Raw genomic sequence first — 17984 nt, 5'->3', positions numbered from 1 at the left:
TTTTTCACCCCACTTGCGACCTGGTGAGATGAGATCCCCCTCGGCCATTGATGAACACAAATGTGTATGGAAAAGAGCAGGCATACCCTTTCCACTCAGGCCCCCCTTTAGTTTTTGGAACTACTCTACTTGGTATTGGGAGGATGGAAAGCCACGGTGTGGTGTGGCCGGGGCCCAAGGAGATTTGGACTTTATAGCCTCACCAAGCGCATCGTCTTGCATATGGCTGGTAGAGGAGTACAATGGTGGTCCTGACCTACTCCTACTACGGCTGGCTCAAGTTTTTCCATGCCAACAAAGAACCACCCACGCCGTCCTTTTCTCCCCTTCCGTGGTGTCAAGTACTATCACCTGACCCAGTACACCAATGGAATTCGGTGGTGCTAACCGACAAAGGTATTCCAGCGATGTTCGTTCAGTGGAAGGAGACGTTCGGGTCGACTACGAGGCGTCTGTGGTGACTTCATCAATCTTAAGATGTGATGCCGAGTAAGTATCCCGGAGGTGCTCATAGGGCGGGCGTTCATAGGGATGATCATATGTGTGTGTATTTAGCCTACCACATTATTATGGTAATATATGTTGTTTCTTATTCAAGGAATAATTCTGGAAGACATAATGTGTAGTTCTACAGCTTTATTTATTATATAAGATAAAAAAAGAACTTTCCGAGCATAACGGCAGAATGCAAGTACAATATTCTTCAGGGACAAGAAAACATGTCATGTGGTACCAAAACGTATGAGTCTGCAGAGTGAATTAAATTATCTTCTGTACCTGCGTTCGTTCTTGCAAGCTTCCAAGTGCATCATCATCTCCCTGTCAGCAGCGGAAAACTCCACAGGGGTGCTTATTTCAGAGGGCATGCTAGCAAAAAAATAATCCCTGACAAAGATATGCCATGATGTCGGAGAAACGTTGGTATGCAATTTCTCAATTTTAGTCATATACTCCCTCCGTTCCTAAATATTTGTCTTTCTAGAGATTTCAACAAGTGACTATATACGAAGTAAAATGAGTGAATCTACATTTTAAAATATGTCTACATACATCCGTATCTTGTAGTCCATTTGAATGTCCAGAAAGACAAATATTTAGGAACGGAGGGAGTATAAGGTAATGGGACCATCATACAGCTACTCAGAATAACAGAAAGGAGAAGATAAAGTTGAGATGAGGTTCCTTTTCTTGTGATAATGCACTTGACCAGCATAGAAATCTTACAGACAGCTCAGTTGGCAAAGTTCAGTTCTAACGGTGATTGTTTTTTGTTAAAAAGTTGCAGCTCATACAATACATACATTGTATAATAATAATCATAGTTTTAAATAGCGACACCATGCGCAAACAGCTATAGCACGCATGCTATAGCGTGCCAGCCATAGCATGCTATTTTGTAACTTTACCGAAATATTGTACATGAATACCATTTAGAGCACCCTGCTCAAACCGCTATAGCGGGGCTATAGCCAGCTATTTAAAACATTGATAATCATTAACATTTATAAAATACCTTATGTATCCATTTTTTAGGGAATCCATTATAAGTATTCTGAAACAGTTTTTTTTTAGAAAAGGAGGAGGACCCCCGGCCTCTGCATCTAGACGATGCATTCAGCCACTTTATTAATTATTCACACAAGACCTTACAAAGTCATACAACGGTAAGACAAAAGCCACCGTCTAGGCAACATCTGCCGCTACTCCTATCCAGTTGATGTAAGGATGCTGATAGTCTGGGTCTTAATACCAAATAGACCTCACAGGCAAACCTAACATCTAAGACCTGAGGTCCCAACCAGGACGTCTGCCGGGTATGGGGCACCCACCAGTCCGGCGCACTCCTCAACCAGGACGTCTGCCGGGTATGAGGCCGCCGCAGCCACCTACCACCAATCCATCTTCAGTGTTGTACTGCTGCATCTACCTTGCCCAGTCTAGCTGCCGTCGACGCCAGACAAGCCACCATCCTGCGCTCGTCCATCATCACACGCCCACCGGCGAGACCCCGCTGCTCCATGCCGCTGAGACCCGCCGTTGTCAACATGCCAGATGCCACGCCGCTCCTCCGACGTGAACCACCACCTATTGCCACTGGTCCCATCCCCTCCGCCTGCAGTTCCTCAAACCGAGCACCCAAACGCCCCAGGCGGCGCCTCCAAGAAGGGTATGACACACGCAGTGCCGTCGCCGCCCAATCTAAGGAGATTTAGGGTTTTCACCCGGGCATGGGGTCGGGGTGGAGGGAAGGGACCTCGACGGCGCCTGCAAGGAGGAGAACGGCGACCCTGGTCATCGCTACCGTCGAGATGAACGAGTCATCCAGAGTTTCCTCTGGTCCGATGTCACCTCTACCAGCCCCCGCGAACGCATCGAGGCCGACGACCGCGGTCATAAGCCACCAAATGCAGCGGGGAGAGAGCCTGCAGCGTGGAGGAGATCCACCGGCAACTCACCGCCCACGCGGTCAAGACGCCGTCCATCCACCCCCCGTGAATGTCGCCAGCCAAGGGCGCCATCGCCAAGCCTAACAGGGCCGCCGCCCCTGGTCCAGGTTCCTCCACGAAGGCCGGAGTGGCGAGATCCGCCACGAGAGACGAGATCCGGCACCGCGCGGCCAACGCCATCTCCCAAGCCCGCCGTCGACCGATCCCGCCGCCGCCGGGAGCCCGCACGCTGCCGGGAGTCCCACACCCATGGATCTGGGCACCCGTGCACCGCCGCGAGTCCGCCGCTTCCGGGATCCGCCACACTGTCGGGAGGGCCGCACCCCGGGATCAGGACGCCCGCGCTGCCGCGGATCCGGGAACGGGAGGAGAGACCCTCCGCCGCCGCCGTCGCACGCACGGGCTTTGCCCGACGCCGACCATCAGCAGTGGCGGAGGGAGAGAAGGGCGCTGGAGGGACTAGGCGGTGGCGGCGGCTGAGCCCTCCCGAGTCGCCCGCGGGGGAGGCGACGCGAGAGGGACGTCCAAACACCAAGTATTCTGAAACAGTAGATAGGCCAAATCCATTCCCATGCAAGCAAGCGTACAAGTGGAGTAGGGTGAGTGCATGTTAAGGGGGACAACAACTAGAGATTATGGTGCGTATTTCCCAAATGGTCATGCTTCTTTTGGTGACATGTCCACCAGTTGCATGATTAAATAACAAAGGCTGTCATTTTCACTCATATACTTCATCAGCAGCTGGTCCTACCCTCCTATTATCTTTTGCTTTATTTGTTTAGATTAGTTGGTGTCTTCTATCAGGCTTTGTTGTCCCTTTTACTCCTTTTCACTTTTGGACATTTCTCAGCAAAACCAATTTGGCCAGGGCCAGGGCTAGCAGCAGCTCTAATCTGACAGGAAATGAGCCAGCCAGTCTTTACCAATCAAGCTAGAGCCACCCTTGTTTCTTGCGTGCTGTTCTCTCAATAGATAACTCACATTTGCTCACCTCCCTCTGAACTGAAAGGCCAGTCTTTCGATGTCAGCATCAAGCCGCCCTTAATAATGCACACTTGAATATTCCGTTGCTAATGCCCAATGGCGATGATAATTAAACTGATCACAGGATGCATGTTGTTCTCAAGCATGCATGCTGCCTAGTGTACTGTAGTGTGTTGCTTACGCGGATGTGTACGAGAAACTAATTGTTAAGACATACTTGTGGTCTTCCCTCTTCTAAAGCGTACCAAGTACAGGAAGAGAAGATAGACAAAATCCTGTCTCCTGATGAGCATAATAAAACAGCTGTTTTTAACCACATCCTGGAACTGCCAGGGCAAAGAAAGACAATATTTTTCTTTGCCCCCGCCCCTGCAAGTACGGAACACAAATCGGTTGTTATATGTCTACCAAAGTATATTACTACTAAACAATGTGCCTGAAGAGGCAACCCGTATTATGCTTTAGGTACATAAGTTTCTGCATTCATTCTAAACAGGTACATTTGTGGCTGTACTTGCCTGAATTATGATGGCAGCTTGCCCCTTTGCATGCTTGCAGGGACATACCAAGCTGTTTTCGTAACATCTTTCTAGATAAAAATATTGCAAAAAATAGATGGCTCCTAAAAAACAAGCTTAAGATGCAAAAGCACTCTTTTCTTCATTGCGAACAAGGGGAATGTCCCTTTCCAGGATAAAGCAAACAACAGAAATGTCAAAAAAACTCAAAATTCTAACATGAAAGACTAAACCCAAATAACAATCTGTACGAAGTAACAACAAACTAACTTCTAAAAGAGTAGCCAAGGGGTGAACCTTTAATTAGAAGAGCCATTTTCTTAAACTTCAACAGTTTACCATATCATTCCGCCCAAAAAAAAGAGAAAACAGTTACCGAAAAAGGGTTTCCCCCGCTTTGTAGTCCAAAGCACCAACACCGATTACATAGCATACGCTGGGGCGAGGAGCACAACAAGCCAAAGAAAAAGAAGAAGAAACAATGCCAACACCGGCAGCTCGACAAAGCGCGGATGACCCACTACCGCTGCACCCTCCGAAATCTACCCACCACAATCCTAGGCTCCGATCCTCCGCGTACCAAGCAGCACCTCCAGGAAGGAATGCGACGCCGACGACGCTGCTGCCCGGACGTGTCCTAGGGTTTCCCCCGGCACGCGGAGGGTAGAGGGGAATGAAGACCACCGACACCCTCCAGGGAGGAATGGTGGCACCCGCAGGCGTCACCGTATCGTAGCCGGAAGACCCGGCAAGGATTTCTCCCAACTCCAAACCCCACCGCCCAATCGGATCGGAGCTAACCAGCCAGCTCACCACCCACCAGCATGCGCCACCGCAGTCGCAACGCCACCCACGCCGCCTCATTGAGATCACCACCACGGGGCCAAAAGAACGAGAAGAGGAGGCGTTGGTTGACGGGAGCAGCAGCGCCATAGCCGCACGGGAGGGAACCACCTCCTCCGCCGTCGTGTAGGACGCTCGTGCCTCCGACACCGTCCGGACGCAGCAGCAGGGCATACCAGGCCACCCCTGGCCCGGCCAGGCCCGAATCGGGCCCGCTAAGCCCCGCCGGCCACGCTGCAGCAGGGCGGCGCCAGCACCGCCAGCCCCCAAGCCCATCGCCGCTCCCCCGCCTCCTGGAAACCACGCCGCCAACCCGCCTCGCCGTCGGCCCACCCAGACCCAGATGGGGCCCGAAGGGCCCAGATCTGGGCCGAGCGGGCGCCGCCGCGCCACCCTACCGCCAACGGCGACGCCGCCGTCCAGCCGATCTCCCGCGCCGCGCCAGGAAGCCCCGCCGCCACGCCGGACCGCCGCCGCCCAGGGAGCACCCCCCGGCACCCTCTGCCCTACGCCGGAGAGCAACCGAGAGGGGAATGGCCCGGGGCCGCCGCCACCAGCGTCGCCCGGGCCAGGTCCGGCGGCGAACGCCAGCGACGGCGGCGGGAAGGGGGGTGTGAGGGAGAGCTGGCGGACGACGCGGTCGCGAGAGCCCAGAGTCGAAAAATCAGGCTTCTTTTGAGGGACGAAAACAGTTTACCACATCATAGGGAGGGCGCTTCAAATATACACAACTGTGTTACTTTACCTCCTTTCTATGTTCATGTTATTTATTTATTTATTTATTGCGAAGGTTCTATGTTCACGTTATTGATGATCCTGTGAGCATCTCAGCCAAGTTACATCAGCATGACAGTGCTAGCCCAGGCCCCAGCTTAGTCACCTCAAATTATTGAACACTAAAATGAGCAAATCTCCCTGTGCCACATGAGGATGACAACGTCAGGAACACATGTTGAGAATCTGCATTGTCAGGAACTGTCAGATATGGATGAAAATTAAGAACGGAACCTGTGCCGGAGAATTACTACACTGTTTTAGGACTTCTTTGATTCAAAGGATTCTCATAGGATTTTCTTTCCTATGTTGGTTGTTTGATTCGTAGGTTTGGATCCTATAGGTTTTTTTTCTTAAGTAATCATTTGTACTACATTCCATAGGAATTTTGGCATCCACTCAAACCTCTTGAAAAGAATCCTATGCTTTTCCTGTGATGCGATCAAACAAACCAGATTCCTGTAGAATTCAATTGGACATGACATGATAATTCTATGTTTTTCCTATTCCTGTGTTTTTGAAAACCTGCGAATCAAAGACGCCCTTAGGCGATTTGAGGACAAAATCCAAAGCAAGTTTGAGGACGAAGATATGTACAGAATCTGTACCATGGAAGTACTCCCTCCGTAAACTAATATAAGAGCATTTAGATCACTATTTCAGTTATCTAAAGAGTACATATGTAGTAATTCTGGTAACCACACTATTTTCCTCTTGAAGAAAAGAAACAATATTTCAAAGTTGTACATGCTTTTGAACATCTCGCTGTCAAAGATGAAGTAACTCGACATGTGGGGATTTCTGTCTGTACGAGCTCAAAAGTATAATTGATAATAAAGGGAATTTTGATTTTGTACAAGTAACTCCAAATCTAAGGATGAATTTGGCAGTCTTTGTGTGCTGGAATTCTGAAATCAAGTATAATTACTATTATTGAACAGCTTGGGTCCCTCTCCGTCTTGGTACCACATGAGACGTGACCTACAACCGTGATTTTGGATTCTATACTTATATAATTTTTGCACATCTTGCAGGTTGGGGGACCACAGCAGTAATCACTTGGGAAGATACTAAATTTTTAGAATGTATAGATGAAAAATTTGATGCAGGCAAGTTATGTACTCCCTCGGTCCATATTAATTGTCGCTGCTTTAGTACAACTTTATACTAGGGAGTACCATTTTATGCCCAACTTTATACTAGGGAGTACCATTTTATGCCCATTTACGGCATCTCCATCCGGACCCCTAAAACGGACACGGTATTTGCCTGCGGACGCGTCCGCAGATAGTGTTACGGGAGCCAGCCATCCAACTGCGCCCGCATATATTTCAAAGGGAATTTGAACCAACCAGACGATTTTCATGAAAGCACGACGAAATTCACTTAAGTTCGGATATAATTTACATGAAATGGAAGATATTTCATCCATTCAACTAAAACCTAAAAAGGGACTAAACTAGCTAGGATGGTGACCTCATTCGTGTGGCCGGCCTGACCAGCGGCACCGTCGTTGCAACCCGTGCCATCGTTTTCGTCGAAGTGATCCTTCCAACGGTGGAAGGGTGCGGGGCCCTGCCCGGCCGCCAAGCGCTCACGGAGGAGCCTCTCCGCTTCCTCCTGCGTCGTGCGGAGGGCCGCCGCGGCCAACGCCGACCCTGGCGCCTTGCCCTTCCTTGCCCCTGCCGGCGGCAGCGGTGGTCTCGTTGAGAGACAACTCCTCACCAATCTTGGTGAGCTCCCCATCAAGGCGGCGCAGCCGCTGTGCGGCCGTCTCCGCAGTGGTCACCGACCTGTCGCCGGCCCAGGCCTCCACGAGGTCAGGGTCCGCGCGGACCCATACCGACACCTCGGCAGACTTGGTGAACGCCGAGCAACATGCCATGTTGCGCTATTCCCGCCGCGTTGCCTGGCTGCCCTGCGACGACGAGGAGCCGACATGGTCACCGAGGTAGTGGAGGAGGCGCTCGCGCGCCTTTGCAATCACCGGCAGTACCACCTCCTCCTTCACGGCCTTGCCATGCTAGTCGCCCCGCGGTGGAGACGCTGGCTCCTCCTTCACGCGGCGCCCGATTTGGATGCCGCGGGTTTCGCGGGTGGTGAAAGTGCGTTATATCGACTAGAGGGGGGCGGGGTGAATAGGCGATTTTTACAAATTCGTCACTGAGGAATTTCTAGGTGAAGAAATTCCTAAGTGAGACACACAAGCAGCGGAATAAGTACTCAGGTATAAGCATAACAGAGCAACAACATAGTCATCATGATGAAATGAGAACAAACACAGAGTACAGATAGCGTGAAAACAGGATAAGCAGGTTGAAGACTATGTGACTGAAGGATTATGATTGAGGAAATAGAGAAAGTCTTCAGTCAAAGTCTTCAAACAGTAATGATTAGGTTCTTCAACACATGAATGAGGAAATGAAAGTGTTGAGGAAATAGAACCAGTTGGCTTGGTGAAGACAATGATTTGGTAGACCAGTTCCAACTGCTATGATAGTTGTACGTCTGGTTGGAGCTGCTGGGTATTTAAACCCGAGGACACACAGTCCTCACCGTATTCTCCTTGAGGTAAAGTCACACAGACCTCGCCCAATCACTCGTGGTAAGTCTTCAAGTGACTTCCAAACCTTCACAGACTTGGTCACTCGGCGACCCACAAGCGTCAGTTCCACACAGGAACAATCTCTTCAGTGATGCTCAATCACTTTGGGTTTGTAGGTGTTTGGGTTTGGGTTTTGGGTTTTCCTCATTTGATGATTTTTGCTCAAAGTCCTCGGAGGATGGGATGCTCTCAATGACAAGTGTCAGTTTCTCTCGGAGCACCCAAACAGCTAGTGGTTGTAGGGGGCGGCTATTTATAGCCTAGGGAGCAACCCGACATGATAAGACATAAATGCCCTTCAATGATATGACCATTAGGTGGGTAGATATTTTAGGACAGCTGGCGCGTAGCACAGCAACGGTCAGATTTGAGGTTCAAATTCCTCAGGGCTATCATGATCCTCACTGTGTAGGCAATCCGCACTGGCGAATTCCTAACTCCTCAGTTAGAACAAATTCCTCAGAGACCAGAAGATCTTCGTCTCTGTCACTGAAGAAATTGACTGAACTGATATGAGATTTCCAATGGCTTCACTCAAAAGGATTGGGTCGGTGTAGGATTTTGAGATGAGCATCACTTGGAAATCACTTTCCTTAGTATTACCTCGACCCCCTTTAACAGTACGGTGTTTCCTATGACTCAAGAAAGAGAAAATGAAACTACGAAAACAAAAGTCTTCATGCTTCATAGTCCTCGCATGAATATCCAAGTCTTCAAGGTCACACCAATTTCTTCACTTTCCAAATCTTCAGGAGAACCAAAGTCTTTAGCTGAAGACATACATTTTTAGGGGTCGACTTTCATCGTAAATATCAAACTCCTCATCGACTTATAGAGTCTGTGTACACTCACAAACATATTAGTCCCTTAACCTATAAGTCTTCAATACACCAAAATCACTAAGGGGCACTAGATGCACATCAAAAGTCCGCGGACCGGTCCGCGCGTCCTAATTCCCGCAAACTGGAGGCAAACCGGCTGGAGGTCTACGGGCGTCCTGACGTCCGCCGTGTAGGCCTCCGACAGTGTGGTCCCACCAGAAACCCTCGTTGTGCATTCACTGCCGCTCAAAGCGGACGCGACCGGATGATCGCCTACTTGCATTCATGCCGGTCAGACGGTCGTGACCGGACGGCTGACCGACGCCGCTTCATGTGAACGCGGCGACCGAGAAGCCTAATCCGGCTGTTGCGCCCGCATTGAAGAGGTGTCGGTCCGCCTGGTCCGACTATTTAAGTAGGCCGACCTCACCGACAAACCCCATCTCTGCTCGATGCACCGCAGCCTATCCTTCCATCTTGTCCGCACACCGCAGAGATGGGCAAGTGCGGCTCCGGGTGGTTCTCGGCGCCGGCAGGTGGATACCCGGGGTCTACCGGATCGTGGTGCCGTCGCCCACAATCTCCGGGTCTGTCGGCATCCACCACTCCGTTGGCGCCCACGGTCAAGGAGGAGGTGGTGTTCTCCGACGACGATGAGGAGCAGCAGCAGTTGCGCCTCCTCGCCGAAGCGGGCGGATGGACGAAGAGTATGCGCAGCGATCGAGTTGTTGCTCCAGCGGTCGGTCCTTGACCGCTCTCCGGCACCGCCCTCGCCGCTGCACCACCACTTCAAAGAGGTGCCGTCCTCCCGGCCACGCCACCGCGTCAAGGAAGAGCCGGTGCCCCCGCCTCTACGCAGTGTCAAGCTGGAGGCGCCCTCCCTGCAGCGCATCCAGTACGGGTGGCTCGTCCAGCCATCATTGCCGCCGTGCCGCTTCGGGCGCGACAAGGAGATGGCCCCGCCATCCCCACCCCGGTGGCGCGTGGCCACCATGAAGGAGACACCCGCCCCGCCGATTGCCAATGCGCGCGGCCACCTCCTTTACTACCTCGGATTTGGCGGCGGCACCTCCTCCTCGCGCACTGGATGGTGGCCGGCAAGGACAAGCGGCGCAATGTGGTGCGCCGTTTGGCCTTTGCGAAGTCGGACGTGGTGCCGGGTGCGGGCCGACCCGGACCTCATGTTGGCCTGGGCCGAGGATCGGTCCAGGACCACCGCGCAAACGTCCTCCCACCGCCGGTGCCGGATCAGCGAGCAGCTCTGCAAGATAGGGCTGGCCGAGTCCGAGCGCGCCGCCCATGTCCCCGCCAGCAAGGGCAAAGGCGGCATGGGCCCTTTTCTCTATTCAAATCCCAGGAAGCCAAGACCAATTTCAACACAGTTTGTAGGCAAAACAGCACTAGAAACTCTGAAACACAAACGGCCAGAACGCCTAAGCTTAACCTAGCTAGCTAAGAACACATTAATAACCTCGAATACAGGTCAACTATTATGGTTTTTGGTTTATCACTATCTTTTTTTCCTAGAATCATCAACACAAGAGCTCATAACATAAAAATAAAACAAAAACTCGACCAGCAGGCACTAGCCCCAGTGGCTGAAACACAAACGGTCAGAACGCCTGAGCTTAACCATAGCTAAGAACAACTTACCTCAATAACCTAGAACAAAGATCAACTATTGTGGTTGTCAGTTTATCACTGTCCTTTTTTACCAGAATTATCAACATGAGAGCTCATAATATAAAATAAAACAAAAACTCGACCAACAGGCACTAGCACCCGTGGCATTTCTCTTAGAAGAACAGCCAAGCACCATCAACAGGAGAGTTCATATACTCATATAAGAGCTCTATGAGACAATAATTTGCTGATACTATAGACAGGTATATGATAATTGAAAATCTGTCTACATCAATTACAGGATGAATTGTCTCCATCACATAATGCGAAACAATATATTGGTGTGCAACAACTTGGATGCTCACTATCTGGACGTTGTGTAGTGAAGTCAGCTTATGTGGCACACACTAAGGCAGGAGAAGCAAAAAAGATAAGTAGACCACTCGATAGTGCTAGACCACTGACACACACATAACAGGTTAAAATATGAATAATGTAAGCGTCAGAATTTCTTGACCAACACATAAAGCTATTAGTACATAGATTAAGAAACACAGGATAACTATTTATCAAAAAATGATATTCAGGAGTAACCTTAATTCTGAGTTAACTAATAAATTAATGATTACCTATGTGACAGCATCGAAGAATTTTAGTAGTCAGTCTGTAGGACGACAAATCATCCCCAACTTTCTCAGCAATCCTGCCATGGAAAGGTTATTAGCCCATGCAGAACCAACATAAGCCTCTATATATTGGTTTCCGATCTTCCCTCTCATTTGCAGTTTGTATCAGCAACTGTTGTCGCATCCACCATAACTTATCAGATATGACATTGTTTCCAACAAAGTGCAGGGTGGTGTCACCCCTGCTAATTCAACAAAGAGGGGATATAGTTAGATGGAGCTTCATGTACTTTTTGTATTCTATGTATATGAATAAATAAATAAAATTATTAGATTTACTCAATACTTAGCTTATCAGAAAGGATGCCTGCAGAGTTCCAAGTGCTGTAGCTTACTTTCTGTAGACATTCATGAAAACTGGAAAGTACAGCAAAACATTTCCCTAAGTTTGTAATCAAATTTAAGGGCTTCCTGTAGGTGTTGGCTGAGGCTTGTACGGCACAACGTCTCTATCATAATTTTTTTGAAAATCATTATGTAGAAAGAACCAGTCACTTATTAGCACCACCTAATTAGGGGTCAGCTAAAGTTTCTTGAACCACATGAAAGGGTGCTTGTCCTCTCACACACAAAAAAGAAATGCCTGTCCTCTCACACACAAAAAAGAAGTGCTTGTCCCCAGTATGGATTTATGTCTGGTAGCTAATTTTCAGTTGTATATGCTCCCTATTTCGATTTAGATGAGTGGGTAAACCAGCATATTCTAAGGTTGTTTTACTATAGCGACCGCAACTCAGAAATCAGAATTCATATTCTCAGCATACGAGCTAGAATACCTTGACATCAAGGTAAATTCTTGATTGTGAAAATGCAGACCGAAGCATAGAACAAGGGACACGAAGAATAGTCTCAGATCGTCGATGTCACGCAAGCACACACTTGTAACATGCATGAGGGTCATATACTTACACGAACAAAAGAGGAATTTCAAACAATTACACTGCTCTCATATATACTGACAAGTACGCATCCACTCATTGATATGTAAAATATATACACACAATTGTAGTTACAAATCAATCACTATCACACAAGAAAAATGCAGTCACACGCAATACAACGCCTTTTACCTGGCTGAAAACTGTGAAATAGAGACAGTGGCCCTGGATGCAGAGGATGAACTTGAGGAGGATGTTTCACCTCGTACTCTACTTGTTGAATCAATAAATGTGGGCCTTGTGGGCTGTAATTCTGAAGAATTTCTTGACAACAACAACACAACCACCTCTGACATCGTTGGCCTTGAAGCAACCACTGATTGAGTGCACAGAAGTGCTATCTCTATTATTTTCTTTACCTCTTCTGGCTTGTATTCTTCACGATCCAACGATTCGTCCACCAAGCTAATCAAGTTCTCATTTTCATATAACTTCCATGCCTGCACAATCGACAGGCATAAGAAAATATCTAATTGACTATCTCAAGATAGCATAGTGTGTGTACATAATGAAACCTCAATATAATAAGTACACAATGATCATATGAACCATTAAAGCCTTTTTCTCAGATAAACATGGAATTCTCAAGTATAATCCTGATCTTTATGAAGATTTTCTGGAGAAGCATAAACACTAGGCAATGCTTACTTAGAAAGAATTTTATCAATTACTGTGCTTGTTAAATCAGCAGTGCATAGAGTGAGAAAACCAGCCCAGGAATTCACAGCACAAAATTAGTTAGTGGAACAAAAAATAAATATACCCACAAGGACATATCAAAGACTTGTGTAAGTGGCTATGTGAAACATGCAAGTCATATGCGGTAATTTACAGCACCAAGAAAAGCCAAGTTTTCAGAAGAAAGATGGATACCGATTCAAGTAGGTACTGTGTTTCAGGCTCCAGCTTTGTATCATTGCTCTTCCGACCACTTATTATTTCCAGAATGACTACGCCAAAGCTGTATGTGTCAACCTTCTCTGATAGTTGGCCATGGATTGCGTACTCAGGAGCAGTGTAACCCCTGTTCAATAGTAAAATATAATCATCAGAAAAATAAGCTAGATGTCCAATGTAATATTTGAATGTTCAAACTTACAGTGTTCCTGCAAATTTAGTGCTGAGATGGCTATGATCATCAGGTAGGAGCCTTGCCAAACCAAAATCAGCAATCTTAGGCTGAAAGTCATCATCAAGAAGAACATTGCTAGATTTAATATCACGGTGTATGATACACACATGGAACTCTTCATGAAGATACGCAAGGCCACGAGCCATGCCAACAATGATGTTAAATCGTTGCTTCCAGTTAAGTGTTCCACGTCTCTCACCTGTTATACCAGAATGTGTGAATGTGAGGTCATTATTTAAGAGGTGCAAGTCAGCACTGTCACAAGCTAATCAACTCGGTTTGCAAGATAAACAGAGTAATTGCCTTCCCAAAAACTTAAACAACGAATATCAGACACACCATATAGGATATTTTCCCACATGTCAAGTAGATGAAGAAGCAAGGATCAAAGGAGCATACCGAAGAGGAACTTGTCAAGGCTATTGTTCGCCATATATTCATAAACAAGCAGGCATTCGGAACCCTTGCGAGAACAACCAAGAAGCCTTACAAGATTTCGGTGATGAACATTGCTAATCAACTTCACCTCACTTTCAAAATCTGCTTTGGCCCTGCTGGTTTGCATTACTGTCAATCTTTTTACTGCAACAGTTTTCCCATTTTTCAGCAAACCCTGTTAGAAAGACAATTTTGAATTATCATTTTGCAATGAACTAATAAAGTACTGCAAAAGGCAACTTGGTGATCAGTGATCAGAATATTCTTATTCTGTTTTTCCATTGTGTAGCATTGCCTTTTGTCTGCAAGTCTTCATGAGTGGATTAAACATTTGAAGATCACTATACCTTAAATACATCTCCAAAACCACCTTCTCCAAGTTTATTTTTCTCACTGAAATTATTGGTTGCAACCTTAAGATCATGATAGTAAAAACTGGTTGGACCTTGTAGTTCCGTTGCTCCAAGTATATCACCTAAAAGAACATACCGGCATATGAGGAAACACAGAAGCAAACAAAGATTATTTGATTATTCTTTTCCAATTAACTTTCCAGAAACAAATTAGTGCGCAAAATACGGCAACTTAAAAAAAATATAGATAATAACACTTGCAAATGTCAAACAAATGTAAATGTTCATGGCTAAACTCCAATAAATTTAATAAATTATGCCCTTGTAAAATTAGGCAATTCCTGGAGTTTCCATAACCTGGTTGTTGTGAATAATGCCTGGACAAACAGAACCTGTCCCTACCAATCAACACTTTATATTTACTTGAATAGTGCTACACAAATAACAGAAAAATGAGACAATATCAAGAGAAAAGGAGAACAGAACACATACAAAATTAAAGGTCTGCAACATAACTAGAAATTATGGGATAGGTACAAAGGTGCGGCCTGGAACCCAGAGCACATGCTCCTGGCTAGAAAATAGTTTCCGAATGTAAAATATTCTGAAATATGTACGTTCTCTGGTCACTTTATACTTGTAAATTCTAAATATACGATCAAATTTGTCTTGGACAAAAGAGACAAATGGTTGTAGTCACTGTTCAAACAATAAGTTGAACACTATCCTTTTGTGAGGGTAGATTTCATTATATTTTTGCATGAATTTTGCAGGTGCTCATTTTATAACATGGTGCACATCTGTAAACATTTTGAGGTCACTTGAAGATGCACAAGTAGGCAAAAACCCTAAACTCAAGCACATACCCTTGCATGTACGGAATCCACTTTATTTTTAATATCACTAAATCTGTCTTTGTTCCATGGTGCAAAAATGGTCGCTTTTATGAAAATTTACAGGCATATAAAGGAGCCTAACATTTGAATTTATATTTTTCCAAAATTCTTTTATATTCTGAAATGCTTTTTCTAGAGTATACAACAAATTCTAAATACAGTTTTCAAATTTATCGTTCACTGCAGGAGGACGTGCCACCAAAACATTTTTGTTCCTTTAGACATTATGATACAACAGAGAGGAAATCAAAGTATGTGGGGCACGACTATGAAAACATGTCTACTTCTGCCTTTGGAAAAAATGCAAAACATGTCTACTTCTGCCTTTGGAAAAAATGCAACGTCAATCTTTATATCCAGGGAATTCCGTAGGATGTAAGTTATCAACTGCGATTAGTTACATACCTGCCTTAGTAATCAAAGGCAGTCTAGTTATATGCCTGCCTTAATAATCAAAGGCAGTCTAACTATATTGGAAAATGAAAGTGATTCGGATAGCACTGAAAATCTTGTGTATCATGCCGGCATCAATAGATGATTGATGACCATTGGTGACAGCTACACACTGCATGTCATCATCCTCACAGGACAATAGTGGCATGACATTGCAGATGTTCTCATGAAAGGCAACACAGAATTTACAAAATCACTTGACTACCCAAGAGACGGTTCCATGATAAATGACAGCAACTTTGACCATGTTACTAAGATGAGACTGAAAACTTGACAAGCACCAAAGAGCTTTAACTTCACAAAAACAGCATTTACCTCTCCGAGGCTTCTGCAGCTTCCTAGAACGACGGATCCACAACAAAGCTAGTAACCCTAGAAGCAACAGGAAGGCTACACCTCCCAAAATTCCTCCTATGATGGCTCCCTTCCCTCTTGATTTTCCTGAACCAAATCATGAATTGTGAGATCTGAACTGAAGACAACCTTTGAATTGGAACCTTTTTCTTTATTTTTATTTTTTTGTAAAATTATACAGCAATCAAATTATCATTAAAGTTCAAGCCAACCCGTCCACTGGAGCAAATAAACATGCCTTTACATTAATGACAAAAATAGAGAACTTCAAAGTTCAAACTCACCATAAACATTGGATTCCAAATGTACCAAAATATGACCTGGAGGATCTAAAGCTGAGGTTTTAACTTATTTTTTTCATGCATCACATAATTAATTCTCCATGAAGTCCTCATTTGCTGCTTCTACACACACCCTATACCAAAAGTTTTGCACATAATCTGGCCAATCGATGCATCAAATGTTTCTAATTTTTTCCCTAGATTCAAACCTCCCTGGAACAGAAGCATTATAATTGTTATCGATAACTGTTCTGGTAATCATAACTATTTTTAAGAGTTATAGTTCCATTTGTTACCCCCTAAGTTTCACGTTTGCAACAGCAAATACCCCATTTAGCAGATTTTTCACATTTTTACCCCATTTAAGCAAACCTGTCAGAACGTTGAAAAAATGAATAAAAGGGATAAAATGTGGCACAAGTCTGCTTAAATGGGGTAAAAATGTGAAAAATCTGTTAAACTGGGTTATTGCTGCCACAAATGTGAAACTTAGGGGTAAAAAGTGAAACAAACTCTATTTCTAATTTGCAACGTAGGACTAATAACTTCGGAAAAGATAGGACAATTTTAAGGGAGTACCTAGAACTCATCTAGATGAGATATAATTTGGTCTCATTCACTTTGAAAACAAGAATAGATACAGCCACGTCAGCACACACGCATCTTATAGCATCACATCCAATGGCTATAAAAGGTGAATGAGACCAAATTATATCTCATCTAGATGAGTTCTAGCAAAACTGCAATTTTAAACAAGGATATGCTGCAGCAATGAGACTTTGGGAACTCGCCGATAAAAATCTATGCCGGTCGTGCCAGCAACAAACGTGGACAGCGAGCCAAAGATGGCCTCGGTACAACACAAAACTATATATAAAAGAAAACATCTCGAAGCTAGTATGTTAACAACTCACGCAAAACACGAGGATGAACTCACCAGAGCGCAAGTATGCCGCCAGGTCTACCGTGGCATTAGCTGGGAAGAACCGCTTATCAGAGTACCTCATGAAGCATCCGGCGTCCACGGCGCGGCCGTCGGAATTGGGCGAGCAGCCGCCAATGTTCCTAGAAGCCACCTGCAGGCACTGCGCGCAGCCCCCCGCCCCGACCGTCTCCACACACTGCGCCATCGCGTACACGCCGGCGCCCGCGGCGGCCGCGGCAAGCCTCGGGGCGCGCGGCACCGCGGCCGCGAGGTCGCCGATCAGCGCTCGCACCGCGCCGTCGAAGCCGCCGCCTGCCACGGCGGAGCCATTGCAGAGCTGCGTGTTGCCGGGGAGCGTGGACTGGTCGAAGAAAGCCGCGCTCTCGTACCGTATGACGCAGCCGTCGAGGATGGCGCGCCCGCCGTTGGCGGCACCGCAGGAGGCGCGGATGCGCGCCGCGGCGGCGTCGAAGCAGACGACGCAGTCCCTCCCGGTGACGTACGGGCGGCACTGCGCCAGCGCGAACGCCGGCGCGGCGGCGCGCGGCTCCGACGCCGTGGCGAAGCCGCCGGCGGAGAGGTTGGCGCGGAGTTGGGCGAAGGTGGAATTCAGGGCGACGAGGAAGGCGGCCGTGGGCGTGGCGTTGTACTGGCTGCACCCCAGGTTGAGCAGCGTGGCCTGCGGGTCGGCGACGACGGACGGGGCCAGCGCGGAGGCGAGTGCCAGTACTAGAGCCGGCAACAGCGGGAGGCGAGCCATGCGGTGCATCGGCACCGCCGGCTGGCGGAGGGAAGGGGGAGGAGATATCGCCGTGGCCGCTGGGTTTTGGACGAGAGCGGCGCGGCAAGGGTGGTGTGATGGGGATGGATTGATTTGTGTTGAATGGCCAAGTCGGGAAGTGTGGGGTCGCTA

At 47.2% G+C, this 17984-nt stretch overlaps 1 protein-coding gene across 1 annotated transcript; it reads right to left on the bottom strand.

The window, feature by feature from the left end:
- Positions 1-12219: 12219 nt before the first annotated feature.
- Positions 12220-17957, bottom strand: LOC119333507 (putative receptor-like protein kinase At4g00960). The gene is made up of 7 exons (XM_037606382.1): positions 17084-17957; positions 15827-15952; positions 14157-14284; positions 13771-13984; positions 13339-13570; positions 13113-13263; positions 12220-12679 (listed from the first exon to the last, which is right to left on the bottom strand). Exons 1-7 carry the CDS (start codon positions 17838-17840, stop codon positions 12368-12370), a joined length of 1920 nt encoding a protein of 639 aa, XP_037462279.1. The 5' UTR covers positions 17841-17957; the 3' UTR covers positions 12220-12367.
- Between the last annotated feature and the right edge of the window lie 27 nt (positions 17958-17984).

The sequence above is a fragment of the Triticum dicoccoides genome, chromosome 1B, assembly GCF_002162155.2.
Source record: "Triticum dicoccoides isolate Atlit2015 ecotype Zavitan chromosome 1B, WEW_v2.0, whole genome shotgun sequence".
Classification (NCBI taxonomy): Eukaryota; Viridiplantae; Streptophyta; class Magnoliopsida; order Poales; family Poaceae; genus Triticum; species Triticum dicoccoides.
This window is presented reverse-complemented; position numbering and strand designations above follow the sequence as displayed.